The sequence below is a fragment of the Canis lupus genome, chromosome 11, assembly GCF_011100685.1.
Source record: "Canis lupus familiaris isolate Mischka breed German Shepherd chromosome 11, alternate assembly UU_Cfam_GSD_1.0, whole genome shotgun sequence".
Classification (NCBI taxonomy): domain Eukaryota; kingdom Metazoa; phylum Chordata; class Mammalia; order Carnivora; family Canidae; genus Canis; species Canis lupus.
Window position 1 is genome coordinate 27,608,183 of NC_049232.1, and position 27,290 is coordinate 27,635,472.

The following is a 27,290-nucleotide window of genomic DNA, read 5'->3' on the forward strand; positions in this document are numbered from 1 at the left end:
TATATTGTAATAGCAGGCCACCCAATGTCACACTGGAGCCACAAGAGGCCAAGTCATCTTTGACAACACCTCAAACAGTCATTATGAGAAATGTATCTTTTTTTAAGGTTTTATTTATTTGAGACAGAGAAAGTGACAGAAAGCACAAGCAGGGAAGAGAGGAAGAAGCAGGCTCCCCATGGAGCAGGGAGCCTTACTTGGGGCTCCATCCCATGGCCCGGGACCACGACTCAAGCTGAAGACAGATGCTCAACCAACTAAGCCACACAGGTCCCCAGAAATGCATCTTCTTAATATACTTACTGCAGATGACTCACAGCCAAAGATCCACAACAAGTCATCCAGATCTTTTTCATTGACTGTTTCATCAAGAGAAATCCCAAGCTATAGAAATGAAATAAAAGGGAAAACATTAGCCCTAATCACCAACACCAGTGGAGAAACCCCAAGAGGTCAATGGGACTTAGGTACTGGATAAAACTCCCAGTTATTCCAAAATATCTGGGTGCCATTATATCCAAGTTTGGACCTTAGGTGAAGATGACTAGATGAGTACCAGACTTCATAAAATTTAGAGTTTTGTGAGCCACTTCTAGACTCTCAGTCTGGTGTCTACAGGCCACCCCTATTGACACTAGATATATTTACTCTTTTCTTCCCTTAACTTTATCACTTATCATAGTCATTACCTTCAACAGTCATATTGTGAAGGGTATTATGAGCAAAATATGTGCCTAAGAATCCCATACACGAACTCACAGTCTTAAGTAAAACTAAGAATGAATTATTCTTTATTTGAAAGTCATAATGTTATGAGTTGGAAATGAAAATTTTTTATAAAGTATAGATTGTTCCCAAGATTCCAAAACTGATTTTAAGAAGAAAATTTTTAACAAGTCAAGGAATTTTTTTTAAGATTTTTTTTTTTTTAATTCATGAGAGACACACAGAGAGAGAGGCAGAGACAAAGGCAGAGGGAGAAGCAGGCTCCATGCAGGGAACCCGATGTAGGACTCGATCCCGTGTCTCCAGGATCACACCCTGGGCTAAAGGCGGCGCTAAACCGCTGAGTCACCCGGGCTGCCCAAGAAATTATAGAGTACTGTAAAAATGGAAAACTTTTACTTACTGTGCCATCCTCAAAGAGCCGAAAATTGACTTGCCGCTGAGTGGCCCGGTCCAGGACCTCCTTCACTGAGCAGCCACACTGAATCTTCAAAGTGTCAAAGAATAAGTCATGCTGGAGTTGATGCCCTGCTCGCTTGAGACCTAGACAAGATAGGAGAGCCACCAGTCCCCAATATAGAAATCTGCTCCTCTGCCCCTGACATTTTCAGAGAAATAAAGAGGTAAATTGTTTTTAAAGATTTTATTTGTTTATTTGTTTGTTTTAGAGAGAGAGCACAAGCAGGGGGAAGGGAGGACCAGTAGACTCTGCGCTGAGTGCAGAGCCTGAAGTGGGGCTCCATACCACGACCCTGAGATGACCTGAGCTGAAATCAATAGCAGGATGCATGGTGCACCTGGGTGGCTCAGTCAGTTAATCATCTATCTTCGGCTCAGGTTATGATCTAAGGGTATATTTTTTTAAGATTTTATTTATTTATTCATAAGAGACAGACAGAGAGAGAGAGAGAGAGAGAGAGGCAGAGACCCAGGCAAAGCAAGAAGCAAGCTCCATGCAAGGAGCCCGATGCAGGACTCGATCCCGGGTCTCCAGGACCATGCCCTGAGCCAAAGGCAGACATCCAACCGCTGAGCCACCTAGGCGTCCCTACCTTAAAAAATTCTTAATGAATATCTTGCTTTTCTACAGATTGATATCCATCATTACTTTTAATGTCAATAGAATATTCAAATATATACATGTAACATAATTTAATCAAATCTCAGGCATTTAGGCTGTTTCTAAGACTGTGGTATTATAAATAATGTTTCCTTTTTATTATAAGCAATGTTTCAATGAATACCCTTTACATCCTTCCCTAATTATCTCCTTTAGATACATTTCTAGAATTAGAATTTTGGGGGATCCCTGAGTGTCGCAGCAGTTTGGTGCCTGTCTTCAGCACATGGCATGATCCTGGAGTCCTGGAATCGAGTCCCACATTGGGTTCCCTGCATGGAGCCTGCTTCTCCCTCTGCCTATATTTCTGCGTCTCTCTCTCTCTATCTCTATCTCTCATGAATAAATAAATAAAATCTTAAAAAATAAACAGAATTATTTATTCAAACTATAGGCACATTTTAAAAGCTTTTGATATGTATTGCTTATGTGCCCTCATAAAACTTGTACCAACATCAGCATTCTTTTTGTCTTTACCAAAGTAATGAAGAAACACTATTGTTTCAATTTACACTTCCTTAATAGTAAGATTGAAATTTTACATATTTATTGCCATTTATTTCTATATTTCCTTCTTTTAAAATTACATTTAGGCACTTGGTAATGCAGTCAGTTAAGCACTTGACTTTGTTTCAGCTCAGGTTGTGACTTCAGGATCATGAGATGGATCCGACCCTCTGTCAGGCTCTGCACTTAAGATTCTCTCTCCCTATCCCCCTGCCCCTCCTCCTAGTTCTCTCTCTGTCTCTCTAAAATAAAATAAATAAATCATTAAAAAAAATAATAATACAATTTAAGTCCTTTGCCTATTTTTCTGAGTGATCATCCCTTTTTTAAGGGGTTAGGGAGTAAATAAGATACCTTCATATTAAAATTTTTAATGCAGGGGAAGCCTGGGTGGCTCAGTGGTTGGGCGTTTGCCTTTGGCTCAGGGTGTGACCCCAGAGTCCCGGGATCAAGTCCCACATCGGGCTCCCTACACGGAGCCTGCTTCTCCCTCTGCCTGTGTCTCTGCTTCGCTCTCTGCGTGTGTCTGTCATCAATAAATAAATAAAATCTTTAAAATAAAAAATAAAAAAAATTTTTAATGCAAAATAAATAAATAAAAATTTTTAATGCCTAGTGTATCAGAAATGTCAAAAGTTTCTTTCCATTTTTTTATGCAGAATTGGACATACAGTGAGTTTTCTATTTTACTTACTCAGGCTTATCACTCTTGTTATGACCCAAAATTATTAAACAGATAAGTGACTCACCTTCAGACAAAATCAAAGTGGCATTATGTACCCTCCTAGCAATATGCTCCAGCCCACGGGAACCATGGTAGATTGCAAACATGGCAGCCATGTTTGCCAAGAGAGCCTAAAACAACAAAGAACATTAAGAAATCACGTTCAATAATGTGTTGAACACAATTAGTGGGAAGGAGTATTATTTTCACTTGAAGTGTCAAAATTGAAAACAGAGACAAAACAAAATGATCAGATTTCCTGGATTCTCTATGATAGTAGACGATTGTTTATAACCTCTGACTATCTCAGGAGCAAACACAGCATCCAAGATACCCTGGAGTCACGATACTAAACCTTCAAATTTGGTCACTATAATGGAGGAGTTTCATCCATGCAATATAATCATGTCACACATAAGGGGGAAGATAGGGCTGTCATTAAACATTGAGAAGCAGTATTTCATGTTGAAAAGACAAGAGGAGCAATAAAGGTGTCAGGAAAAAAAAATGAGATCCAAGAATTTTATATTCAGTTAAACGGTCTTGAAGGATAAAAGCAACAGTAATTTTCAAATACACAAGAACTCAGGGCAGCATTAGAAGCTGAATTTCAGCCAACCAAGGGATGAATGGCGATTGTGTGGCAAAGGACTACCAAAAATGAAAATGCAGGACACAAGGGAATAAAACCAAAATGAACTGGCAGGACTTACATTAGAAAGAGAAAATCAGAGCCTCTTGGTTATTCCTAGCTCAAAGCAAAGTCACTTTCTCAGGTAAAGATATCTCCCTTGACTACGGGATTGAGGTTTCGCAAAAACATTTACAGGGAAGCGTGTGTTTTTTGTGGAACAGAAAATAGAAAGGAATCTACCAGAATCTCTCAGAGGTAAGGAGCACAGACAGCTCCAGGGATGCTTCAGTGAGGAAGCCCTGCATGGGGAACAAGCAAAGGACTCATTGTGATGGCATATTGAGTTAGGGAAAAGGATAAAAAGAGGATGGCTATGATTAGAGACCAAATGAGTGACAATGTGGCAAAAAAGGATGGAGGCTCATCTCGTGCTTGTCTTGATCCCTTCCCTTATCTTCGTTATCACCCTACATCCTGCCAATCAGCAATCTTCTAACCATGCAGTATCATCCCTGCCCCCAGGTAACTGGTCCCAACTCAAGTCTCAGATTCCTCTCCTGCCCAGTCTAATCTATTCTCCCACTGCCACTCCCATTTTACTGCTCCAGTACCATTTTAGTTTCTGATGTTTCCAGTCCCACTAGGGACTTTTCTCCTAATGTCCTAAGTCAGTTAAAATCACCTTCCCAGCCAATCACCCCAGTAGGAAGGGCATCTAAGAAAACATAGTGCTTTAAAGTTGGATGATGTTCAATATAGGTTCTATTTTGTTAGGTACACATTTTCCCTGCTAGGCTACCAAAAAGAATCCAAGGAACCACTGCAAAACAAGAAACAGCTCTCAAAAGATGCTAGAAAGTGAAACCCACAGTCAATAAAGACAACGCAGAGGAAAGGAAGACCCCTGGGGCGCCTGGGTGGCTCAGTTAAGCAAGTGACTCTTGACTGTGGCTCAAAGAACACAAAAATAGACTTTCTTGGACCAAAATTCTGAGAGTATAGATGCTCTGTGGACTCAGTATAACAATTAAATACAGAAGCACTACCACACCTTCCAGCTATGGAGAAGGCAAATCAAACAATCCATGACACCGTGTATCCAAATGCTTACAACTACTGCTGGGAAACAAAAAACTCAGGCCTGATATTCACAGAGTCCTCTGGAATCCTCTCATCACAACAACCTTGTAGAGAGTGGTTCATGTCCCTTTTTAATGTAGAGATGATTTTTTTCCACCAACAGGAGACTGTATCAAATGACTGGCCAACAATTTGATGACAAATATTAAACAATTTTTAGAATCTTAGAAAGATGTTAGAATTCCAAAGAAGGGATGCCTGGGGGCCCAATGGCTGAGCGTCCACCTTTGGCTCAGGTCATGACATGTCCTACGATCAAGTCCCACATTTGGCTCCCCACAGGGAGCCTGCTCCTCCCGCTGCCTCTACCTATGTCTCGGTCTCTCTCTCTCTCTGTCTCTCATGAATAAATCAGTAAAATCTTAAATAAAAAAATAAAAAGAACTCCAAAGGAAGTTCAGGAAATAAAGACCAAGAAAATTCAAATTTCCCAGATAATTTGGACAAACTTAATATAATCAGTATACTTAAAAGTTTTTAAAAAAATAATCAAAAGCTCGTGATTAAAGGTTGCTCAAAACCATTAGTTTTGGGAAGCCTGGGAGGCTCAGTGGTTGAGCGTCTGCCTTTGGCTCTGGGTGTGATCCCAGAGCCCTGGGATCGAGTCCCACATCAGGCTCCCTGCATGGTGCCTGCTTCTCCCTCTGCCCGTGTCTCTGCCTCTGTGTGTGTCTCTCATGAATAAATAAAATCTTTAAAAAAAAGAAACCAACACATTAGTTTAAGAGAAATGCATATGAAAACCACAATGAAATATCACTTCAAACTCACTAGGATGGCTATAGCTGAAAAGACAGGCAATAACAAGCATTGGTGAAAATATGGAGAAATTACAACCCTCGTAACACTTGTGGAGGAAATACAAAATAACGAAGCCACTTTGTAAAACACTCTGGAAGTTCCTCAAAACTACCTCAATGTAGGTTCATAATATGGCCCAGTAATTCTACTCCTAGGTATATGCCTAAGAGAACTGAAAACATATCGACTCACAAAATCTTGTACATGAATGTGTGTAGTGGCTTTATTCAAGGTACCTAAAAGTGGAAACAACCCAAATATCCATCACTTGATGAATGGATAAACAAAAAGTAGTATGTCCATACAATGGGATATTATTCAGCCTTTAAAAAAAGAAGCACGAGGGATCCCTGGGTGGCGCAGCGGTTTGGCGCCTGCCTTTGGCCCAGGGCGCGATCCTGGAGACCCGGGATCGAATCCCACGTCGGGCTCCCAGTGCATGGAGCCTGCTTCTCCCTCTGCCTGTGTCTTTGCCTCTCTCTCTCTCTCTGTGACTATCATAAATTAAAAAAAAAAGAAGAAGAAAGGGACTTTGCCTTAATTAAAAAAAAAAAATTTGCATTGAATCTGTAAACCTATTTGAAGATTGATAAGTCTGTAATGTTGATCATTCTTATCTGTGAAAATGGATTAAATATTGATTTAAAAAAAAAAATGGGATCCCTGGGTGGCGCAGCGGTTTAGCGCCTGTCTTTGGCCCAGGGCGCGATCCTGGAGACCCGTGATCGAATCCCACATCGGGCTCCCAGTGCATGGAGCCTGCTCCTCCCTCTGCCTCTCTCTCTCTCTCTGTGTGACTATCATAAATAAATAAAAATTAAAAAAAAAAAAAAGCATGGATTCATACTACAATAAGGATGAACCTTGAAATCATTATGCTAAGTGAAAGAAGCCAGGCACAAGAGGCCATATATTGTAAAATCCCATTTATATGAAATGCCCAGAATGGCAAATACACATAGAAAGAGTTAGTGGTTCCCAGAGGCTGCAGGGAGGGGAGAAGGATGGGGAATGATTGCTTCATGGGAACAGGTTTCTTTTGGGGATGATGAAAATGAAAAGCTAGTAATCATTGCAGCACTTCATAAAAATAGTAAAAACCACTGAACTGCATACTTTAAATGGGCAAATCTTATCTCAGTGAAAGAGTTAATGAAATGTAAATTATAAATTATACCTCAACACACCGGACTTTAGAAAAAGCAAATGAAAAGACTACTTGTGGTAGTACCTAAGAAATAAGAAAATACAAAGAATAGGATATGGGACGCCTGGGTCGCTCAGCGGTTGGGCGCTTGCCTTCAGCTCAGGTCATGATCCCGGTATCCAGGATTGAATCTCACATCAGGCTCCCTGTGAGGAGCCTGCTTCTCCCTCTGCCTACATCTCTGCCTCTCTTTCTCTCAGTCTGTGTCTCTCATGAATAAATAAATATTTCAAAAAAAAAGAAAAACAGGATACGATGCAAATTCAGGTATCTGTGAAATATCATAAGTTCACAGAATTTTTTTCAAGAATTCAATAACACACATTCAGAGATTTTTTTTAAAAAAATGCTCTGTGCAACCAATGATGCAAAACTAAGAAAAGTCCAGTGTGGAGCCTAGTATGCATGCTCAAGAGGAAAGGGGCAGCCCTGGGAACATGGAGCAGTTGCTATAAGAAGCAGAAGGCTGGAGTTAAAGTCAGAGTTCTTAAGAAGCACCTCAAAAGATGAGTCATCTCCTAACAAAAATGATTAATTACATGCTTATAGAGAATAACAATGGAGTTATGAGCAATTGCTTTAAAGAACTCGCAACAGGAAATAGACAATGTGTAGCTGGAAGCAATCCAGAATAAGAAAATAAAAATCACAGAAGAAAGACAGGGGCTTTGGGTGGCACAGTCAGTTAAGCATCTAATTTGCTTTCAGCTCAGGTTGTGATCTCAGGGTCCTGGGATTGAGCCCCCAATCAGGCTTCACACTCATAAGTCCACTTGCAATTCTCTGTCCTCCCCTCAATCATTCTCTAAAATTAATAAATAAATGTTTAAAAAACAATGGAGAAGACTGAGTTGGGCTATTTCCGGGGCAAACATCACTTTAATAATTGCTGAAAAAGATACCTTAATTCAGCCCAAGTTCATCTACAAAATTAATTTCAAACACTGAAACAGAAAACCCTATAACACACTTATAACCAGATCGACATCTTTTGGAAGAACATGAGCAGAAAGGGCAAGACAGCTGATTGCTGTTTGAACAAAAAAATTCAACAAATAAAGGGTAAACTACAGAAAGAAATAGCATCAAATAAAGTTCAATTTGCTGTCAACATAGGAAAAGCTCTTGAATCTGGCCCCTTCCTGTGATAATAGAAGAGCTCTTTGCTGAAAAGAAGCAGCCACCTTCTTGAGGCAATAGATAATACAATAAAGATTGTATTCTTTATTGTATTATCTATTGAACCTATAGATATTGAAGAAATCAGTCCATAGACCAATGGCTATAGTACCACCTAAAAGAAGACTTTATCTACTGCCCCTGAGTTGTCTTTCTAAAACCTGGTGGTAGTGCTTTAACCCAATGCTCAGAGAAAAAAAGCACTGTATTGCCCACTGAGGTGTTGGTCAGATCTTTCTCTCACCCTGAATAGAAAACATGGACCTAGAATGGACTGGATGCTCAGGAACAGTCCTCTGCCTAAGCCTGGAAACTGGCTGTGTCTCAAACACTCCTCACTCTGACATGAGCCCTGGGCAACTTCCAAGATTATGAGGAACTTGGGAGGCTTCCCTTTTATTCCATCCATTTCAGGAATGACTGTCCTGAGTCCCCAGTAAGAGTATCCCACAACCACCACCAACTTGTCAATCTTGGTCATATCTCAAGCATAGTCATATTGCCTTCCTCACCACATTCCTGCAGGGCTTCCATTTCAGCCCTAAGAGAAGGTACCAAATCACCCACCACCCATAATGGACCTGCCCTATGGCCAAGAATGCTATAGACACTGAAGTATGATGTACATCCACACACAGAGATCCAGGAAATAACATTATATTTTGGTTCTGACAAGACCACAGGGCTTCTCTACCAATAAGATCACACCATTTCTGGTGTACACAGTGTCAGTAAGTGGGGAACAGACGAAAAGACGATTGAGTGAATCCATGAGCTCATTGCTATAGATTATAAGGCATTTGGTGGGGATAGCAGGCATGTGATGTACCTGAGCTGTACAGATGTTGCTAGTAGCCTTGTCTCTCCGGATGTGTTGTTCCCTGGTTTGAAGAGCAAGACGATACACTTCTTTCCCAGTGGCATCTCTGGCCCGAGAATAAAACATCTAGTTAACACACATAATCATAGCACCAAGGGTGGTCACAAATGAACCTGTTTCTTTCCTTCCCAGCTTGAAGGGAATCCAGCAAAGCTATGTGGCTGCAGGGCCATAAACAAACAATTCCCAGGACAACCGGGTGGCTCAGCAGTTGAGTGTCTGCCTTAGGCCCAGGGAGTGATCCCAGAGTCCCAGGATCAAGTCCCACATCGGGCTCCCAGCATGGAGCCTGCTTCTCCCTCTGCCTGTGTCTCTGCCTCTCTCTCTTTCTATATCTCTCATGAATAAATAAATGACATCTTTAAAAAAAGAAAAAAAGAAAGAAACAATTCCCAAGCCATCCTCTTCTGAATAGGACTAATAATTTTTAGTATGTACTTTGAGGGAGGAACTGAGATATACACAATAAGACGAGCAACCTTGAAAGGAAACTTCCCAGGAATTACTCAAACTAACATAATGATGGTGAATGAATGATTCAATTTAAAATTAAATTTAGGGAGAATTAAATTTCACTATGAGCTACTTGGCAGACACAGGAAAAAGGGAAATATGTGACAAATGAATAACTTATGCAGTGGAATCTAAAGCAACTGTACTGAACAAAGAAAAAGAATGTGTTGAATCACTACATTGTACACCTGAAAATAGTATTACACTGAATGTTAACTGGAATTTAAATAAGAACCTATAAAATGAGTGTTAATAATCTTACTACTTGTCTCTAAGAAAATTTTTTCCCTCTTTCCTAATACAATTAAGAATTTGGAGAGGGACACCTGGGTGGAGCAGTCAATTAAGCAACTAACTCTTGGTTTCAGCTCAGGTTGTGATCTCAGGGTCCTGGGATCAAACCCCGAGTTGTACTACAAGCTCAGAATGGGACTCTGCTTGAGATTCTCTCTCCCCCTTCCTCTGCTCCTCCTACTTGTTCTCTCTCTCTCTCTCTCAAATAAATAAAACTTTAAAAAAAAAGAATTTGGATAATCAAAATATTTAGCAGTCTTATTTTTTATTTCATCAAGCTATGGGGTCCATTTTTCAGAAAGATAAGAAGTTCAATATAAAAATTAGCAAACAATAAATAATATATCAAATTCTTTTTAATTAGAAAACTCTGCCTCGGGATTCCTAGGTGGCTCAGCAGTTTAGTGCCTGCTTTCGGCTCAGGGTGTGATCCTGGAGTTCCAGGATTGAATCCCATATAGGACTCCTTGCATGGAGCCTGCTTCTCCCTCTGCCTGTGTCCCTGCCTCTTTCCGTGTCTCTCATGAATAAACAAATAAAAACCTAAAAAAGAAAAAAAGAAAACTCTGCCTCATCTTGCCTGGTGAAGTCACATCACTAAAAGAAATGAATGTAAGAATACTTGAAGAAACTTAGTTTTACAATAAAAAGTGAGGTGCCTCATTATATTATGTGTTAAGCTGCATTTGAAAAATTCACATCATTCACTAATATTGACTCTTCACTTAGGCAGGCTACTAAGTCCAACTTCTATGGAAGGTCTAAAAGATCTAAATTAACTGAGTAATAATCATGACATTCATCTTAAATTCCTAATCTGAGGAAGCATATAAATGAGAAGCACTCAGGGGAAAGGAAAGAAAATGAGTGGAAATATCAGTGAGGGAGACAGAACATGAGACTCCTAACTCTGGGAAACGAACAAGGGGTGTTGAAAGGGGAAGTGGGGGGTGGGTGACTGGGTGACGGGCACTGAGGGGGGCACTTGACGGGATGAGCACTGGGTGTTATGCTGTATGTTGGCAAATTGAACTCCAATAAAAAATAAAATAAAATAAATAAAATGAGAAGCACTCAAGAAAGTACATTTAGAAATTGCTAGAATAGGGACCCCTGGGTGGCACAGCGGTTTGGCACTTGCCTTTGGCCCAGAGCGCGATCCTGGAGACCCGGGATCGAATCCCACATCGGGATTCCGGTGCATGGAGCCTGCTTCTCCCTCTGCCTGTGTCTCTGCCTCTCTCTCTCTCTCTCTACCATGAATAAGTAAATAAAATCTTAAAAAAAAAAAATGATCCGTCTCTTAACTCTTTCGTCAACCTAATTAAATTCACTTATATGACTTCAATACAAATACGTTGCAAATTATTGTGCATGGCCCAGTTAAATTCATAGAAAAATCAACAACTTTTGTGATCAGAAGAAGGAACAGGGAAAATAATAAGCACAGGCAAAGGGCAGAAACATGAGCTGCTTTACCTTGTTACCCCCACCATTCTCCCGGGCATCATCCTCACCAAGCTTTCTCTAACAGCAAAGAAGGCTGCATGTGGTCCACCATAGCCCAGTGGCACTCCAAATCTCTGTGAGCTGCCTAGGGCAATGTCTACCCCAAACTCTCCAGGAGGCTTCAGGATACACAGAGCTAAAAGGTCAGTAGCACAGCAGGCCAGACTCTAGAAAGAACACAAAAGAGAAAGTGCACATGGCTGTGACCCTCCTCAGAGAGCAGTGAGAATGTAGCAAATTATCTCCAATATAAGCAGACAGACAAGGTTGCTTTATATCCTGTGAATTCCATTTTTACACTGATTCATTCAAAAATATTGACTGAGGGGCACCTGGGTGGCTCAGTCGGTTAATCATCTGACTTCAGCTCAGGTCACAATCTCAGGGTCCTGAAGGCCTGCTTGTCCCTCTCCTTCTGCCCCTCCCTCCCCATTGCTCATGCCCGCTCTCTCTCTCAAATAAATCTTTAGAAAAACATTTATTGTGCTTAGTATGTGCCAGGAATTAATGAACAGAATAAACTTGAAAAAAGGAGGCAGAAAGGAGAGTTTCATCAGGTGATATAGGTATACAAACTAAGATGCATCAAAGAATCTTAATTCAAAGTTGGGACACACCTCCGTGGACCCCCACATGAAGAGATTTGCCTACCCCCATCTGATGGGCCCTCTCCACAAGCTCTGTGAAGTCTTCCACCTTCCCCTCAGTATCTGGGTACTGGAAGAGCACTCCACTAACATCTTTCCCACTGAAGTCCATTTCATGGGGCAATTTCAGCTCAATGAGAACTCCATTGTATCTAGAAAGACAGAAGACAAAGAGCAATCATGCTTTTGGTTTTCAAGACAAAATAAAATCCCTTACAATTTATTTTTAGTGATAATAGCAATCCTATTCTGTGTCCTCCTTCATTGCCCCCCACCCCCACCTCATCCTGCCACACATGCACACATACCCATCTCACACCTGATTCTTCATTGGTTATAGAGCTTAACATTTCAAGTGCTCCCAACAGTTTGACTTCTGTTTCTGTCTCCCACCCTTACTACTCCCATTCCCCTTTTCCAGCCAGAACTTGCTCCTTAGAGGGTCAGGAACATGGATTCCTAGGACTAAAGAACCAATTCCTACAACTACAGGGCAGTCACCACTTTCAGCAAGGATCAGCATTAAGGGAATGGAAAACCATCAATAAGTCAAAGACAAAGATCTTCCTTTTCTTAACCATCCAGCTCCAATCATGCATAGAACACTCCTGAAGGAATGGTGCTATGCGGAGGGGAAATATTGCTTGGTTCTCACAAGAAAGCTAATTAAAACATTTGCAAGTGATAGTTTTGCTGTGTTTATCTGATTACAGCACTAAACAAATATAGTATGTTTGCTTTCATCTATATCATACCACATCTAGGTTTTATTTGTTTATTTTTAAAGATTTTATTTATTTATTCATGAGAGACACAGAGAGAGAAGCAGAGACATAGGCAGAGGGAGAAGCAGGCTCCATGCAGGAAGCCTGATGGGAGACTTGATCCCGGGACTCCAGGATCATGCCCTGAGCCCAAGGCAGGTGCTCAACCACTGAGCCACCCAGGCATCCCACCACATCTAGGTTTTTATATGGATTCTCTAAACTATGTTTGCAGTACTACACACAAAAAGCTAACAGTTGTGTGAGAATTCCATTTTTTTCCTCTGCTTTTCAAACTTCCCAAAACATTGCTGAAATTATTTTAATATTTTAAATTTTATTTTTCAAAAAGAAAACAAACATGGTAACTCAATGTAAAGCAAGGCAACTAAAGCCACTTCTGTATTCTCTCAATTCTGACACACTTTACTTCCCAGCAACATCTCAGTAAGAAAGTGGGAGGGAAAGTAAAACTCAACAACCTCAATTTAAACCAGGTTCACTTCCGGGCACTTTGGAAGTAAGAAGGATAAAAAACAGATATGAGCATGATATTATCCCTGAGTTCAAAATATGAATGAAATTAATTACTTGGCTCGAGTCTGGACGACAGCTATTGTCTGTGGGTGGCAACGGGGGTCAACAAAATATCTCTTCCTCTTGTTGTGTCTGTTGAAAAGGAAATCACATTCAAACATGAACGTTAGAGAAATCAACGTTATCTTCTAATAATGCAAATCAAGGGTGATAGGGGAACTCTGAGCACAGCATAAAAATGTGTCATTAATTCTACTGATCAGAATTCTACTGAAATCCAATTTTCATTGTTTAAAAGAAAATCACAGGCCCAAAATAGTCACTTGGGCTAGGATCAGGTGACCAAACTAGGGCTTGATACATATGTGATTATAGTTTCAACCTTCCCCAGGACTATAATCTTAACTGGTCAGTCTAGAATTTCCTGATAAGCACCAATGAGGTAATTCACCTAATAAGACCATTTTTGTCCCCAAAGGAAAGTGACCTTGCTCTAAATAAACCCATAAAAAACCTAGACAAGAACACAGGCAGTAAACTGTTTCACATTGGCCATAGCAACTTCTTACTAAGGCAATGGAAACAAAAGCAAAAATGAACTATTGGGACTTCATCAGGATAAAGCACTTCCCCTCAGTGAAGGAAATAATCATCAAAACTAAAACGCAACCTACTGAATGGGAGAAGATACTTGTAAATGACCTATATGATAAAGGGTTGCCATCCAAAATATATAAAGAACTTGTAAAACTCAACATCCAAAAAAACAAATAATTCAGTTTAAAAATGAGCAGAAGACATGAATTGACATTTTTCCAAAGACATCCCATCCAGATGGCCAACAAACACATGAAAATATGCTCAACATCACTCATCACAGGGGAAATACAAATCAGTACTGTAATGAGATATCACCTCACACCTGACACAATGGCTAAAATCAACACCACAGGAAACAACAGATCTTGGCAAGCATATGGAGAAAGGGGAACCCTCTTGCACTGTTGGTGGGAATGCAAACTCTGGAAAACAGCATGGAGCTTCCAAAAAAGTTAGAAACAGAACTACCCTACAATCCAGCAACTGCACTACTAGGTATTTACCCAAAGGATACAAAAATACTTATTCAAAGGGGTACATGGACCCCTGATGTTTATAGCAGCATTATCAACAATATTTCCAAATCATGGAAATTATGGAAACATAATAATGGAAATTATGGAAATAGCTCAAATGTCCATTGATGAAAGGATAAAGATGTGATATATATATATTATATATAATCAATATTACTCAGCCATAAAAAAGAATGAAATCTTGCCATTTGCAATAACGTGTATGAAGCTAGAAAGTGTTAAAAAGAGAGGCAAACCAGGAAACAGACTCCTAACTACAAAGAAACCGAGGAGTGCTAGAGGAAGGTGGGTGGTAAGGGGGCTAAATAGATGCGGATTAAGGAGGGCACTTGTGATGCGCACTGGGTACTGTTAAGTGATGAATCACTAAATTCTATACCTAAAACTAATATTACACTGTATGTTAACTAACTGGAATTTAAAAATTAAATTAAATCATCAAAGGTTTAAAAAAAAAAGAAAAGCCTTTGCTTTCTGCAGCCCTTTGTCACTCCTCTTTACTTGCTAGATGGGATGTTAGGATGCTGCCCGATTCATGAGACTGAATAATGCCAATTAGATCTTCAAATTTACTCAGCTGAATTTTGCTTTTTTTAATACTATGCCAACCTCATTTAGCAAAATAAATCTTAAACCGGCTTAAATTTTTAAAAAACATTGTAGCAAATCAAAGCAATAAAAACTTGATTGGACACAAGTAGAAATAAAAAACTAACTCTTGAAATAAAAATATGAGAAGGTTACTGCCAAAGAAGCAGTTAGAGATTATCTAAACCAAACATCTTCATTTGATAGAAGATTAAAAGTACTCAGAGAAGTGACATTGGCAGGACCACACAGCTACTAAAGGATCTAAATCCTGGGAGTTTTCTAAAAGCTCGTGATTTCAGGAAACAAAATTGGAGATTGTTAAAAAGAAAACCATAAGCACCAAATGGTGTTTCCTAAGCCAGACCCAGTCACCAAACCAAGCCTTAATATCTAAACTAATTGCAGTTTCATGTCCTCCAGAAACGTACTCTTACCTGTGAGTCAGGAATTTTCTGATAAGCAGAAAGGTGGAAATCTGTCACTGGGGCCTTCTCCATCCAAAAGAGGATGAGGTAATCTGCATAATAAGACCCCCTGCTCTTTCGCCTAAGGGAAGGTGATGTTGCCTGGAACAAATCTTTTTTTCTTTTGCTTATCACGTTCTTGCCCCACCCTCCTTCCTGTGAAAAAGCTTTCATTTTGTACAACTCTTCAGGGAGCCTTTCTACCTACTAAATGGAATGCTGCCCAATTTATGAATCACTTAATAATAAAGCCAATTAGATCTTCAAATATACTTAGTCGAATTTTGTTTTTTAACAGGATACATAACAGTTGTGTACTATGAGCACATCTGGGTAAAAAGAATGGGGGGCCGGGGAAGGGGGAACACATATCTTTTAATTTCCCAGAAAGATATATAATGACCAGTTAACAGCTTTCTCAGTGGAACAGGACTGAAAAACAGGTTTCACTTCATTATATTCTGTTTTCCCACTCTCTGAACAGGTATTTTTATAATAAACATAAACTTAATAGAAGATTAAGTAGAGTTAGCTAGATAGAAAGGTGATTAATTATCCAAAGCACAATGTTCTTCACAGTGTGAATTTAAAAAAATTGGAAGAGCCACCTGAGCCTAAATGACCTAAGATGGAAACAAAAACATTGCTACATTTTTTCACTTGTTTTTCTCTACTGTTTATTATTATTGGAGTTCAATTTGCCAACATATAGCATAATACCCAGTGCTCATCCCACCAAGTGCTCCCCTCAGTGCCCAGTCACCCTAGTCACCCCCATCCCCTGCTCTCCTCCCTTTCCACCACCCCTTTTTTTTTTTCCCAGAGTTAGGAGTCTCCCAGGTTCTGTCTCCCTCTCTGATATTTCCCACTCATTTTCTCTCCTTTCCCCTTTATTCCCTTTCACTATTTTTTATATTCCCCTAATGAATGAGATCATATGTTTGTCCTTCTCCGACTGACTTACTTCACTCAGCATAATACCCTCCAGTTCCATCCTTGTTGAAGCAAATGGTGGGTATTTGTCATTTCTAATGACTGAGTAATATTCCATTGTATACATAAACCACATCTTTATCCACTCATCTTTCAATGGACACCGAGGCTCCTTCCACAGTTTGGCTATTGTGGCCATTGCTGCTACAAACATCGGGGTGCAGGGGTCCCGGCGTTTCATTGCATCTGTTATCTTTGGGGTAAATTCCCAGCAATGCAATTGCTGGGTTGTAGGGTAGCTCTACTTTTAACTCTTTGAGGAACCTCCACAGTTTTCCAGAGTGGCTGCCCCAGTTCACATTCCCACCAACAAAAACACTACTATTTTAAGGAACGTTTTCCTAAAGATAAAAAATCACAAGGCTGCTTTTTAAGGGTCACACTAAATCCAGGCCCGAAGGTATGAGAACCAAGAGAAAGGAAGCAAATCAAGCAGTTGCAGAGCTGTAGCTCATTAACTCAAATCAGTTGAGGACAGAACTCCTGAACCTCGGAGCAGAAAGGCCTTGGCTTCTCCAAGTGTGAAGTGGGAGCTCTTAGAGAGGCAGGGGGAGATAAGGTGGACAAGGAGAGAAGATGAACGTAACAGCTGGGAGAGGCATTCCTTTTGGCTGTCCAGCCAGGGTCAGGACGAAGGGCCTGGGCCCAGGCTGGGGGCGGGGAGCAGAATCACATGTGGCTGGAAATGTGGAAGCTACTGTACCTGCCAGGAAGCTTGGGGCTCTCACTCCTGCAATGTTGTGATTTATAAGAGATACATATCCGGTCACTCAGATGACCAAAATACATTTTTTCATAGATATTGAGTCTTCATCCAGTTTTTGGCTCATAGCCCCCCAAACTTCCTACTGTGCAGAATATAAAGATATTTTTTTATGTTAATTAGGTGACTTTTGGGAACAGTTGGTGGATGGGATCTCATTGCAGGGAGCCAAGCACGGGCTGGGAGGGCTGGAACCTAGAGGACCCCCGGCAGGGGAGAGGGTTGAGATCCATTCCATAGCCAGTGGTTTAATCAGTTTGGCCTCAGCTCTGAAGCCGGTTGGAGGACGGGGTCAGGGCAGAGCAGGGCGGGGCGGTCTTGTCAAACAACGCTGAACCTCTGGAATCTGACACCAAGTCCAGATAGATTGTGTCAGAATTGAGTTGAATCCTTGGCAGCCCTGCTGCTGTGGAAGAATTGTTTGTTGGTAGGGGGCACCTCCGTGCACACATTGGAACTGGTGCCAGAACCGACGGCATACCCCTAAGTCTCTGGAAGCCAAGAAAGAGAGTACCGTGGACGTTCAGGGCCAGAGGCACAAAACCCCAGAGACACACGTGAACATGGGCAGATTTCCCAACTGGGTGACATCTACGAGAACCCGACCAGGAAGGTGAACTCAAACATACTTACAAGCAAAGAACAAAGCAACTCAAGGAACTGGAGAGCAGTTGTTACCTAGATACCTTGACCCAGCTATTCTACTAGAAATGCATCCTCAGGAAATTATCAGAACTTTTGACGAAATTGATTCTAAAGAGGTAAAACAGTAGCATCAGTAACAAAGATTGTATCGAAGTCAGTGTGTAACAATAGTGGTGAGGTTACATAAACTATGGTATAAAACATTTAAATACAATATACTTCATAAAAGATGGTATTGATCTATTACAATACAGATTGCCAGTTGTTACCCAATATCCATTCTCCCCTTTACCGATAGTAACAGAACTCCAATATGTAGAGGGCAGCAATGTGCCCACCCAATAAAAACTGCATTTCCAAGTCCCTTGTAGGTAGGGGTGGTCAATGAAGCATAAACTTGCTGAGTTGAAGTTTCCAAAAAACTCTTTCAAAAGGACTTATTTAGCTAGCACCACCCTTTACCCTGCCCCCTTCCTTCTTCCTGGGTGCAGAGGTCATGGTTAGAACCCCAGCAGTCGGTCATCTTGTGACCATGAGGACAAAGGCCTCACACTGAAGATGGCACAGAGGGAAGAGAGCTTGACACTATCTCAGTTCCTGTAACATCCATGAACTTAACACTATGGAAGAGGCAACCCAAATGTTTTTCTTGTGTAATGTTACACAGTAAACATGGTGGCTTTAAAAAGTGGTCACTTTTTTGTTTTCTCAGCTAACTGGTATAACACTGTGTGCGTGTGAATGTGTGTGTGTGTGTGAGCGTTTGTGAAAGAGGTGAGTCACTGGGCCCTGACAGGACACACTAGAGAATGTCCTTCACCCTGGGGGCCTCTCACCTGTGGCACAGCTGCATTGCCTCTGCAGCTGCTGTGGCCTCATCCAGCAGGGATGCATTGGCCATGTCCATGCCTGTGATGTCGCACACCATGGTCTGGTAGTTGAGTAAACTCTCCAGTCTCCCCTGAGATACTTCTGGCTGGTATGGAGTATACTGGGTGATCCTGTGAGAGACACAAAAGGCCATGTCCAAACTAACTCCACTATTCAAAAAGGTTCACAAAATGTCTTCATTTCGGAATTCAGTACCTGAAAATTGAGTTTGCCTTTTTTGAGAACTGGGAACAAGTAAGCTTCTCTTGAGAGTTGTGTATCAGTAAGGAAGCTCAGCGTTAAACCATCGTAACAATATTATCTTTTGTTTGGGCACATTCAGTACTTACATTTCTATCTCTTTAAGTTACTTTATAATCTCACACTTCTATTTTAATAACCTTATTATATCTATGTATTTTATTGTAAGCTGGTTCTTAAAATCCACTTGAGCTTACCTATGGTAATTTAAACAAAAATTTTACTTCCTGTTATCTTTCATCTCGCTAAACGCCTAGCCCAATCACAATTCACAATAGGAAAGCAACTAAGAACCTACTATCTAATACTCAAAACTTTTGTTTAATGGGGATCTTTGTTTTATACTAACCAGGAGAAATTCTACGTGCTCCTAGGAAATAAACAGTGGTCTATTAAGAATCCTCACTAACCAGTTACTAAGAGTCTGAAAAGTTAACTCCATAGCTATCAAAATTCAAGGATTCAAATGGTTAGAAGGCAGCATAGACATGAGTTTTAATCTTATATACTCTGGTTATTAGCCAAAAATATTTCTTTAGGTATTTGAGCTAACCCACTTAGTGCCTTCATCCTTTTTTTCATTCCTTCATTAACTTGTCCTACAAATATTACTACATGCCTACTAAGTGCCAAGAACTAGGATAGGTTCTTCTTGATGACACAATCATAAGCAAATGAATAACAGTTCCTTATCTCAAGAATATATTGTACTATGGGGAAGAGACAATAAATAAAATCATTTGAGTGATATTTTAAAGAAAAGAAAGGAAGGTGATACAATAGAGGGTAACTGAGGACTTGTGACACAGCTTTTATCTTTACACCAAGAATCCATTCTGTATCTACCATCAAAGTGTTTCCGATTAGGTCATGCTCCCCCTTGTGATTGACATTGTTTCCTAACTATTGTTTTTGTTCTTCTAAGCCAGAAAAGTATTAGATGTCGGCTTTTTGTGTCTCTCCCCCCGCCCCCATTTTTTCAAGCCCTATCCCTTTCTCTCTTGCTCTAGTAATCATATGCAGGCTATTTCCATCCTTTATTTCTTTTTTTGAAAGGTTTGAAATCAATACTTCATATGTTGGAGGGGGAATGGGTGGGGGAACATGCCTTACTAAGCAGTACAATCTTTGAAATAATTTTCCCAAAATTTGTATAATTGTGTGTGTGTGTGTACAGCACTTTTTGCTTCAGTTAACTCCTTGAACAGCTTGACTTAGCAACTGTAAATCAATTTGCCAAATTCTAAGTGGGTGATGAACTGGAATGAATGAGGCACACAATACATGTTAAAGACAAAGTAGAAAAGGAATCCAAATAGAAATGGGGTCACACAAAAGGCATAGACAAGGAGCAACTGTAACCTCACATCAGATAAGACTTTGACATACAGCATAGCCTGAAACCAGAAAGACATGCTTAGATTGCCTGGTTAACATGAAACTTTGATTTTACTCAGTCATTTTAAACATAGACACACAAACTTGCACATGCACACAAGCATATGCTTATTATCTAGTCCATCCAATGAATGGGGAAGATTCAGCATACCCTTAGACATAGAATATACAATAGGAATAGAAAGAGCAGTGCTCCAAAGAATTCATCACAACACTGAATATTGAAAAATGAATAACAAAAAAAGAGCAACAAAACCAAGTGTCCACTGAAAAGAGAATTAAATAGAAGTTATGCATGCATAATACTGCATTTATTGAAAATTATGTATAAAAGAATAACTCCTGACATGGAGATGCTCTGGATATATATTTTTTAAAAATATAGTGTGAAATACCATGATCCCATTTTTGTGAATTTGTAAAAACAAATGAACCAAAGTGTAAATAGTTTTTCTCTGGGTGGTACAATTAACAGTAATTTTACTTTCTATTTTTATTGTATTCTTAATGGTAAAAGACCTCAGCTACCATTTATTAACCATTTTCTGTGTCAGGAACTTATTTTTAGCCATTTTTGCTGATTATCTTACACTAGTTTATTGTAAAAAGTTGGAAAACACATAACTGTCGAGAAAATAAAATCACCTATTTTTCCTAAACTCCAAGATAACAATTATGATTTACATGTATTTCTTTTTTTATATATAAAGATTATATTTATTTGACAGAGCAAGAAAACACAAGCAGGAGAAGCGGAGGGAGCTGTGCAGGGAGCATGACATGGGGCTGGATCCCAGGACCCTGAGACCATGACCTGAGTCCAAAGCAGATGCTTAACTGATGAGCCACCCAGGCGCCCCCATGCATTTCTTTCCAATGTTTTTTCTTTTTCTATTTTATGACAGGCACACTCAAGTATGCTACCAATCTTTCTGTTGTGCGGTCTGTCCCTTGTTGATTTGTGACTTTATAATTCTTTTTTTTCCTCCAGCTTTACTGAGATAATCAACAAAACTGTATACAGGGGCACCTGGGTGGCTTACTCAGTAGAGCATCTGACTCTTGTCTCAGGGTGGTGAGTTCAAGCCCCACTTTGGGTATGGAGCCTACTTAAAAAATAAAAAAAGTGTACAATATAATGATTTGTGTACATATATTGTTAGATGATTACCACAAATGAGCTAATTAACTTACTCTTTTCTACATCACACTCATATTCATATTTAAAATAATCTTATACTCAATGTAAAGTTTTTTGCCTGATTTTGTTAACATTATGCCATGGACAATTTCTACTAACTTTAATATTGTTCAACAACACAATTTTTTTCTTTTAAGATTTTATTTATTGAGAGAGAGAGAGAGGGAAAGGCAGAGGCAGAGACACAGGCAGAGGGAGAAGCAGGCTCCATGCAGGGAACCTGACAGACTCAATCCCAGCTCTCCAGGATCACACCCTGGGCTGCAGGCGGCGCTAAACTGCTGCGCCATCCGGGCTGCCCAACAACACAATTTTAATTATTATGTGGTATTAAATCATTTTACTTACTATTCTTCCTCCACCTAGATCCCCAAACAAACTAGTTTCTCTTCCTGAATATTCTTATTCCTTCTCAAAAGGTATTCTGCCAATTTACAAGGTAGAAACTGAGGTTTTTTGAGCCCAAATAATGATCAATTCCCATTAGTCTTCCTTCCAATGTCCCATTTTCCACTGCTTTTTCTTTTTTTTTTTTTTCTTATTTATTCATGAGAGAGAGACAGACAGACAGACAGACACAGGCAGAGGGAGAAGCAGGTTCCATGCAGGGAGCCCGACATGGGACTTGATCCCAGGACTCCAGGATCACACCCTGGGCCAAAGGCAGGCGCCAAACCACTGAGCCACCCGAGTGTCCTGTCCACTGCTTTTTCTTTGTTGCCTTACTGCCCTAGTTAGTGCTATGCTTAAAATAGGAACATACTGAATATCTATGGTGCAGATGTGTTTAGTATTTGACTTCCCTGCTTAAATGGAGATGGCACCCTATTACCTGCAGGAAAAAAAACCCTAACCTCCCAAGCACAGTCCTCCGTACCTGAGACCACACTGTTCCTTTGATAACAAATTTGAGATTTAATATTCTCTTCCCTTGCTCAGCCTTTCTCACCTTGCTCAACACTTTCATAAGCCCAAACTTAGACTGATCCTAATTAGCCCTACTAAGGATAGATTTTTATAACTGTTTTCTTGCAAAAATGAATGTATGATCCCACTTCTTTTACCTGTGAACTTGTTTTATAATCTATACATTTTCTACACAACTAAAACAGATATTAAAGGTCTTAACAAGCATCTATTAAAAACCTCAGGCCAGTGAGTCTGAGGCCCAAGGACACTAATAAACCCTCAATTTCAGAAGAAAAAATGTTACACAGGGCTTGCTGTCATACATGCATTTAGTTGCCTCAATTAGGCAACATGTGGTGATTAAGAAAATGTGTCTGTGATCTACATTTTTTATATTACTTATTTAAATTAAAGATTTTATTTTTAAATATTCTCTACACCCAATATGGGACTCAAATTCACAACATCAAGTTCAAGAATCACATGCCCACTGAGCCAGCCAGGCACCCCTACATTTTCTATATTTCAACTGACTATTTAACTGAATTCATTTCTGTTTCTAAAGTATTTTAATATATATTTTAAAGCATCTACACATCCAAAAAGGTATTTTGTCTGGCTCAAACATGATGCTTGACATATTCAACATGTCATTAATATTTATTCCAAAATAATCACTATTTTCTATGACTTTGGGCTGATTTTGTGGGATTGAGAGAGAAAGAGGTAGTGCAGTAGGATAAACATTCACGAGATTCTCTCATTTTAATCCCAGTGCCAAAGTTACACAAAACAGAAATAGCCACAAAGAAAATATAAGTCTTTTTATATTAGTGACTAATGTTATTTAGCAGTCAAATATTTACAACAGTGGACCCCACAAAATAAAATTCTGGATCTGATGTAAATTTTCTTGTAAGAGCCCCAATGTTTGTATTCTTTTGAAGCTATGTTGTCTATTTATTTTCACCTCACGTCACCGGAATTTGTTGGTTCCGTCTCTATGGAAACCATTCAAAAGGGTGATACTGTGAAATCTCACCCTCATGTGCACAGCCCTCCCTATCAGAGCTGGTGAGGTACAATATTACCCTCTGGTTCAAATCAGCTTTCAGTGAATGGAAAGGAACAATATTTAAAATGCGCACAAAAACCAGAACCAAAAAGCAAAAACATTGTTTACCTCCCAAAATACTGGCAGCTCCTAAAGTAAATTAACACATCCACTCACAGCCAGGAAGCAATATGGTGAATATTCTCTATGGCCACCAGGAGTGAAGACTGCTGGCCAGTATTCAGACAGCTGAAATGCTGCAGCTCATTCGTGTACTTTTGAGGCTTATTTTGTAAGGAGAAAGACAGGCTTTTGAAATCAAACTCGGAGCTCAACCATTCAAACTTGTATCAATAACACAGTGGAAAAGAAGCCTCAGCAATGCAAATACATTTGAACATATACCAAAAGAAAAAAAAAATAAAACAAAAGCTAGTTCTTCAATGGCTCTTTCCTGTTCTCTTACTAATGAAGAAATGGAATATATTGAAACTAAAAGCTCTGGCCAGGGATGGCAAGGCAGGCGTGGTTAGGCCAACAGATCTGAATTCTGTAATGATGGGACATGAGCAATGTCATCTAGGACAAAGCACTCTGGTTAACCAGGACTACTTTGCATTTATTCAAAAGCAGAAAAAGATGCAAAGGTGCTTTGCTTCCCATCCATCCAGCTTAACCTCTGCCCTAGCCTCAGAACTACAGGTCTGGACTTGACGGCCAAACTACAGGCTGTATTGACAGCCAGATACAACTTCCACTCCTCAGAGACTCAAAAACACAGAATACCAATTATGCTTTATCGGTGGTGTGAGAGTAAGTGAATATAAGCTCACATGTTATTAGTTGCCACAGCGGTTTATTCCTGGTACGAAGAATACTTTGTGCAAAGATTAAGTGAGGTATCGGGTTTACTTTTAAAAATGCCAAAATTATCAAAAAGTTTGTATTCTTAGTTGAGTCTGCATATTAGGGTGTGTATATGTGTGTGTGCGTGTATATTAGAGGTGGCTAAATGTTTTAAGGAGAGAATGAGCAAGCAGGGAGAGGGAGGGGTGAGCAGGAGCTCAGTGGACTCAGGGAAATGAAAAATTACACAAATCAAGAAGGAGTATGAAACTCATCTGCATTTGCTAACTAGTGCTCGTAACTAGTACTCATAGAAGTAAGGCTCCTACCGTCCCACAGAGGCTGAGAGGGCCCTATCTTCAGGTGTTAATTAGAACAAAATAGTAAATAGTTTTGGCAGCTTTTGAGTTCTTCCAAGTACTTTACATATTTCTGTTTTTAAGGTAAAAAAAATGGACTAATGGATGTCTCAATAGCCTGTCTTAGGATGGCAACTGGAGAGCTTCTTATAAAGCAATTATATGAAAATAAGAATTCTCATCACTGAGAATTCAAATTAAATCTAACAAAATTTATTAAATAAAATATTTTACAAAAGATGCAAACTGTTTGGCATCTCTTTAAGATTTATTACTATGGATGATGTACTTGGGCATTTCAAAAGCTTGTGTGGGGGCAATTTATGACTTCCCATGGAGAAGCCTACTTCCCCTTTACTAAAGTTGATTTTTTTATATATGCTAACCTGAAAGGATCTTAAATCTTGCTATAACCACCTTTGAATTACAGAGGCAATTGCTTATTCTGTCCTCACATAATATTGGTTGTACTAGAAATTAAAGTTACTTCTTTTTTTTTAAGTTACTTCTTATATCAAGTGGTATGCATTAAGACTTGTTTTTATTTTATTTTATTATTATTATTTTTAAGGATTTTATTTACTTATTCATGAGAGACACAGAGAGAGAGAGGCAGAGACATAGGCAGAGGGAGAAGCAGGCTCCACGCAGGGAGCCCGATGTGGGACTTGATCCTGGGTTTCCAGGATCACGCCCTGAGCCAAAGGCAGGCACTTAACCTCTAAGCCACCCAAGCATCCCAAATAAATCAAATCTTAGATAAATAAATTAACTGACACTGTGTATATTAACATAAAACAATGTTAATTTACTCAATTTTTCAGCTTATACTGCCTGGTATATCTGTGTAAGCACTCAATTTCTGTGTACTGTTACAGTTTCAGGTTATTTATATTTGATGTTTTGTAAAACTCAAAGACAACTATACTGTACTTATGGACCAAATAAATTGCTGCATCTGCATGTTATCCATTCCTGCATAGCTAAAAGAAAAAAAAAATTTGTTTCTTACACCAACTAACTGAAAAAAGAAGTCATCTAGGGGGATCCCTGGGTGGCGCAGCGGTTTAGCGCCTGCCTTTGACCCAGGGCGCGATCCTGGAGACCCGGGATCGAATCCCACGTCAGGCTCCCGGTGCATGGAGCCTGCTTCTCTCTCTGCCTGTGTCTCTGCCTCTCTCTCTCTGTGTCTATCATGAATAAATAAATAAAATCTTTAAAAAAATAAAAAAAAATAAAAAAAAAGAAGTCATCTAGGAATTATCATTGCCTCCCCATTCCATTTCTATGCTAGAAATAAGTGTACACATTCCTTTTGAGACTAAGTCATCAATTGAAATAAAGTTTCAATTTAAAGATGTTGGTGTATATAATGTCACTGATCCAAAAACAAGAAAAAAGAAAGGTCCAGGAGTCCCCATCTTTCATCCTCTAGAACCAGACAATATTTCCCAGTGGGCAGAAGGAGCAGATGGCCTGGTCTGCTCTCAGGCACCTTTGGAGCTATGACCTCTCCCTGTCAAAAATATCCAATGTCTTTTCTTGTTTAGTATTGAGAGGTGAACCTCTGTTTTGCTCTATCATATTATAGCCAGCTGCAATGGAAAATAGCAAAACAGCATGGAAGTGCACTTGGGAGTTTTCCTTAAGTACTAGAGAAACACTTTCGGGATCCCTGGGTGGCGCAGCGGTTTGGTGCCTGCCTTTGGCCCAGGGCACAATCCTGGAGACCCGGGATCGAATCCCACGTCGGGCTCCCGGTGCATGGAGCCTGCTTCTCCCTCTGCCTGTGTCTCTGCCTCTCTCTCTCTCTCCCTGTTTGACTATCATAAATAAATAAAAATTAAAAAAAAAAAAGAAAAGAAACACTTTCAAGGTTGTGCAAACGGTAGCAGCCAGAGTGGGCAGAGACGAGAACACACACACCTAGAAGACTAGGAATGAGTTTCCTGATTGGTGAGGTGAGAACAGAAGAAGCAACTGAGTATGTGCAGCTTAGCCCCTTCTTTTACTGTTCCTAGAAGAGACTGTTCACAGAATACGTATATTCTCTTTCTACAAAGTGCCAAGTAATAAAGCTGATGTTTTAATCTCCATTTACCCGACCCTACATCTGCTTTTTCAGTTGGTCATGTACCCAGAATATGGGGTAGGGGGTGGGGAAAACCAGGTAAAGGATACTCCTAAAATCCTGAGAAGACAGTGGACCAAGATTATGACTCACTGACCAAGCTCAGACATAGTCGAAAGAGAGAAGAAAGAAAGAAAAGAAAGAGCCTTAAAACTCCAGGGTCTCCAAAGAATAAAGCCTTGAATATGCCCACCTACAAGTTAACATTCTGCTCAATATGCTTACAAAGACAGAATAAAGGACGAGATTACCAGTATCCACATTTTAGAGCTCTAAAATTGTTTATGGAAATTTAAGTGGGAAGAAATTTTACATTTCCTCTATATTTGAATAAGGAAATTTCCCAAGCCAGAGAAAGCCAGGTAGGTTCCTGGAGGTTAGAGACAACACAGGAGTATATACCTGTCAATATACAAGTTCTGACACTCCAAGGGGGAAGAGGGTGTAGGAAAATGGGAGAATCATGCAAATCAAAACAAAGTACTCC

At 39.8% G+C, this 27,290-nt stretch overlaps 1 protein-coding gene across 1 annotated transcript in view; it reads right to left on the minus strand.

Annotated features, from left to right (window-relative positions):
• The window catches only part of GLDC (glycine decarboxylase), a 92,314-nt gene that overhangs the window by 45,551 nt on the left and 19,473 nt on the right, over positions 1 to 27,290 (minus strand). Inside the window, exons 4-11 of the mRNA XM_038552327.1 lie at positions 18,611 to 18,775; positions 13,237 to 13,314; positions 11,886 to 12,033; positions 11,205 to 11,401; positions 8,868 to 8,964; positions 3,103 to 3,208; positions 1,130 to 1,269; positions 304 to 384 (exon numbers count right to left, since the gene is read on the minus strand). Coding sequence (XP_038408255.1) covers positions 304 to 384; positions 1,130 to 1,269; positions 3,103 to 3,208; positions 8,868 to 8,964; positions 11,205 to 11,401; positions 11,886 to 12,033; positions 13,237 to 13,314; positions 18,611 to 18,775 — 1,012 coding nt within the window. The remainder of the gene's footprint in view (positions 1 to 303; positions 385 to 1,129; positions 1,270 to 3,102; positions 3,209 to 8,867; positions 8,965 to 11,204; positions 11,402 to 11,885; positions 12,034 to 13,236; positions 13,315 to 18,610; positions 18,776 to 27,290) is intronic.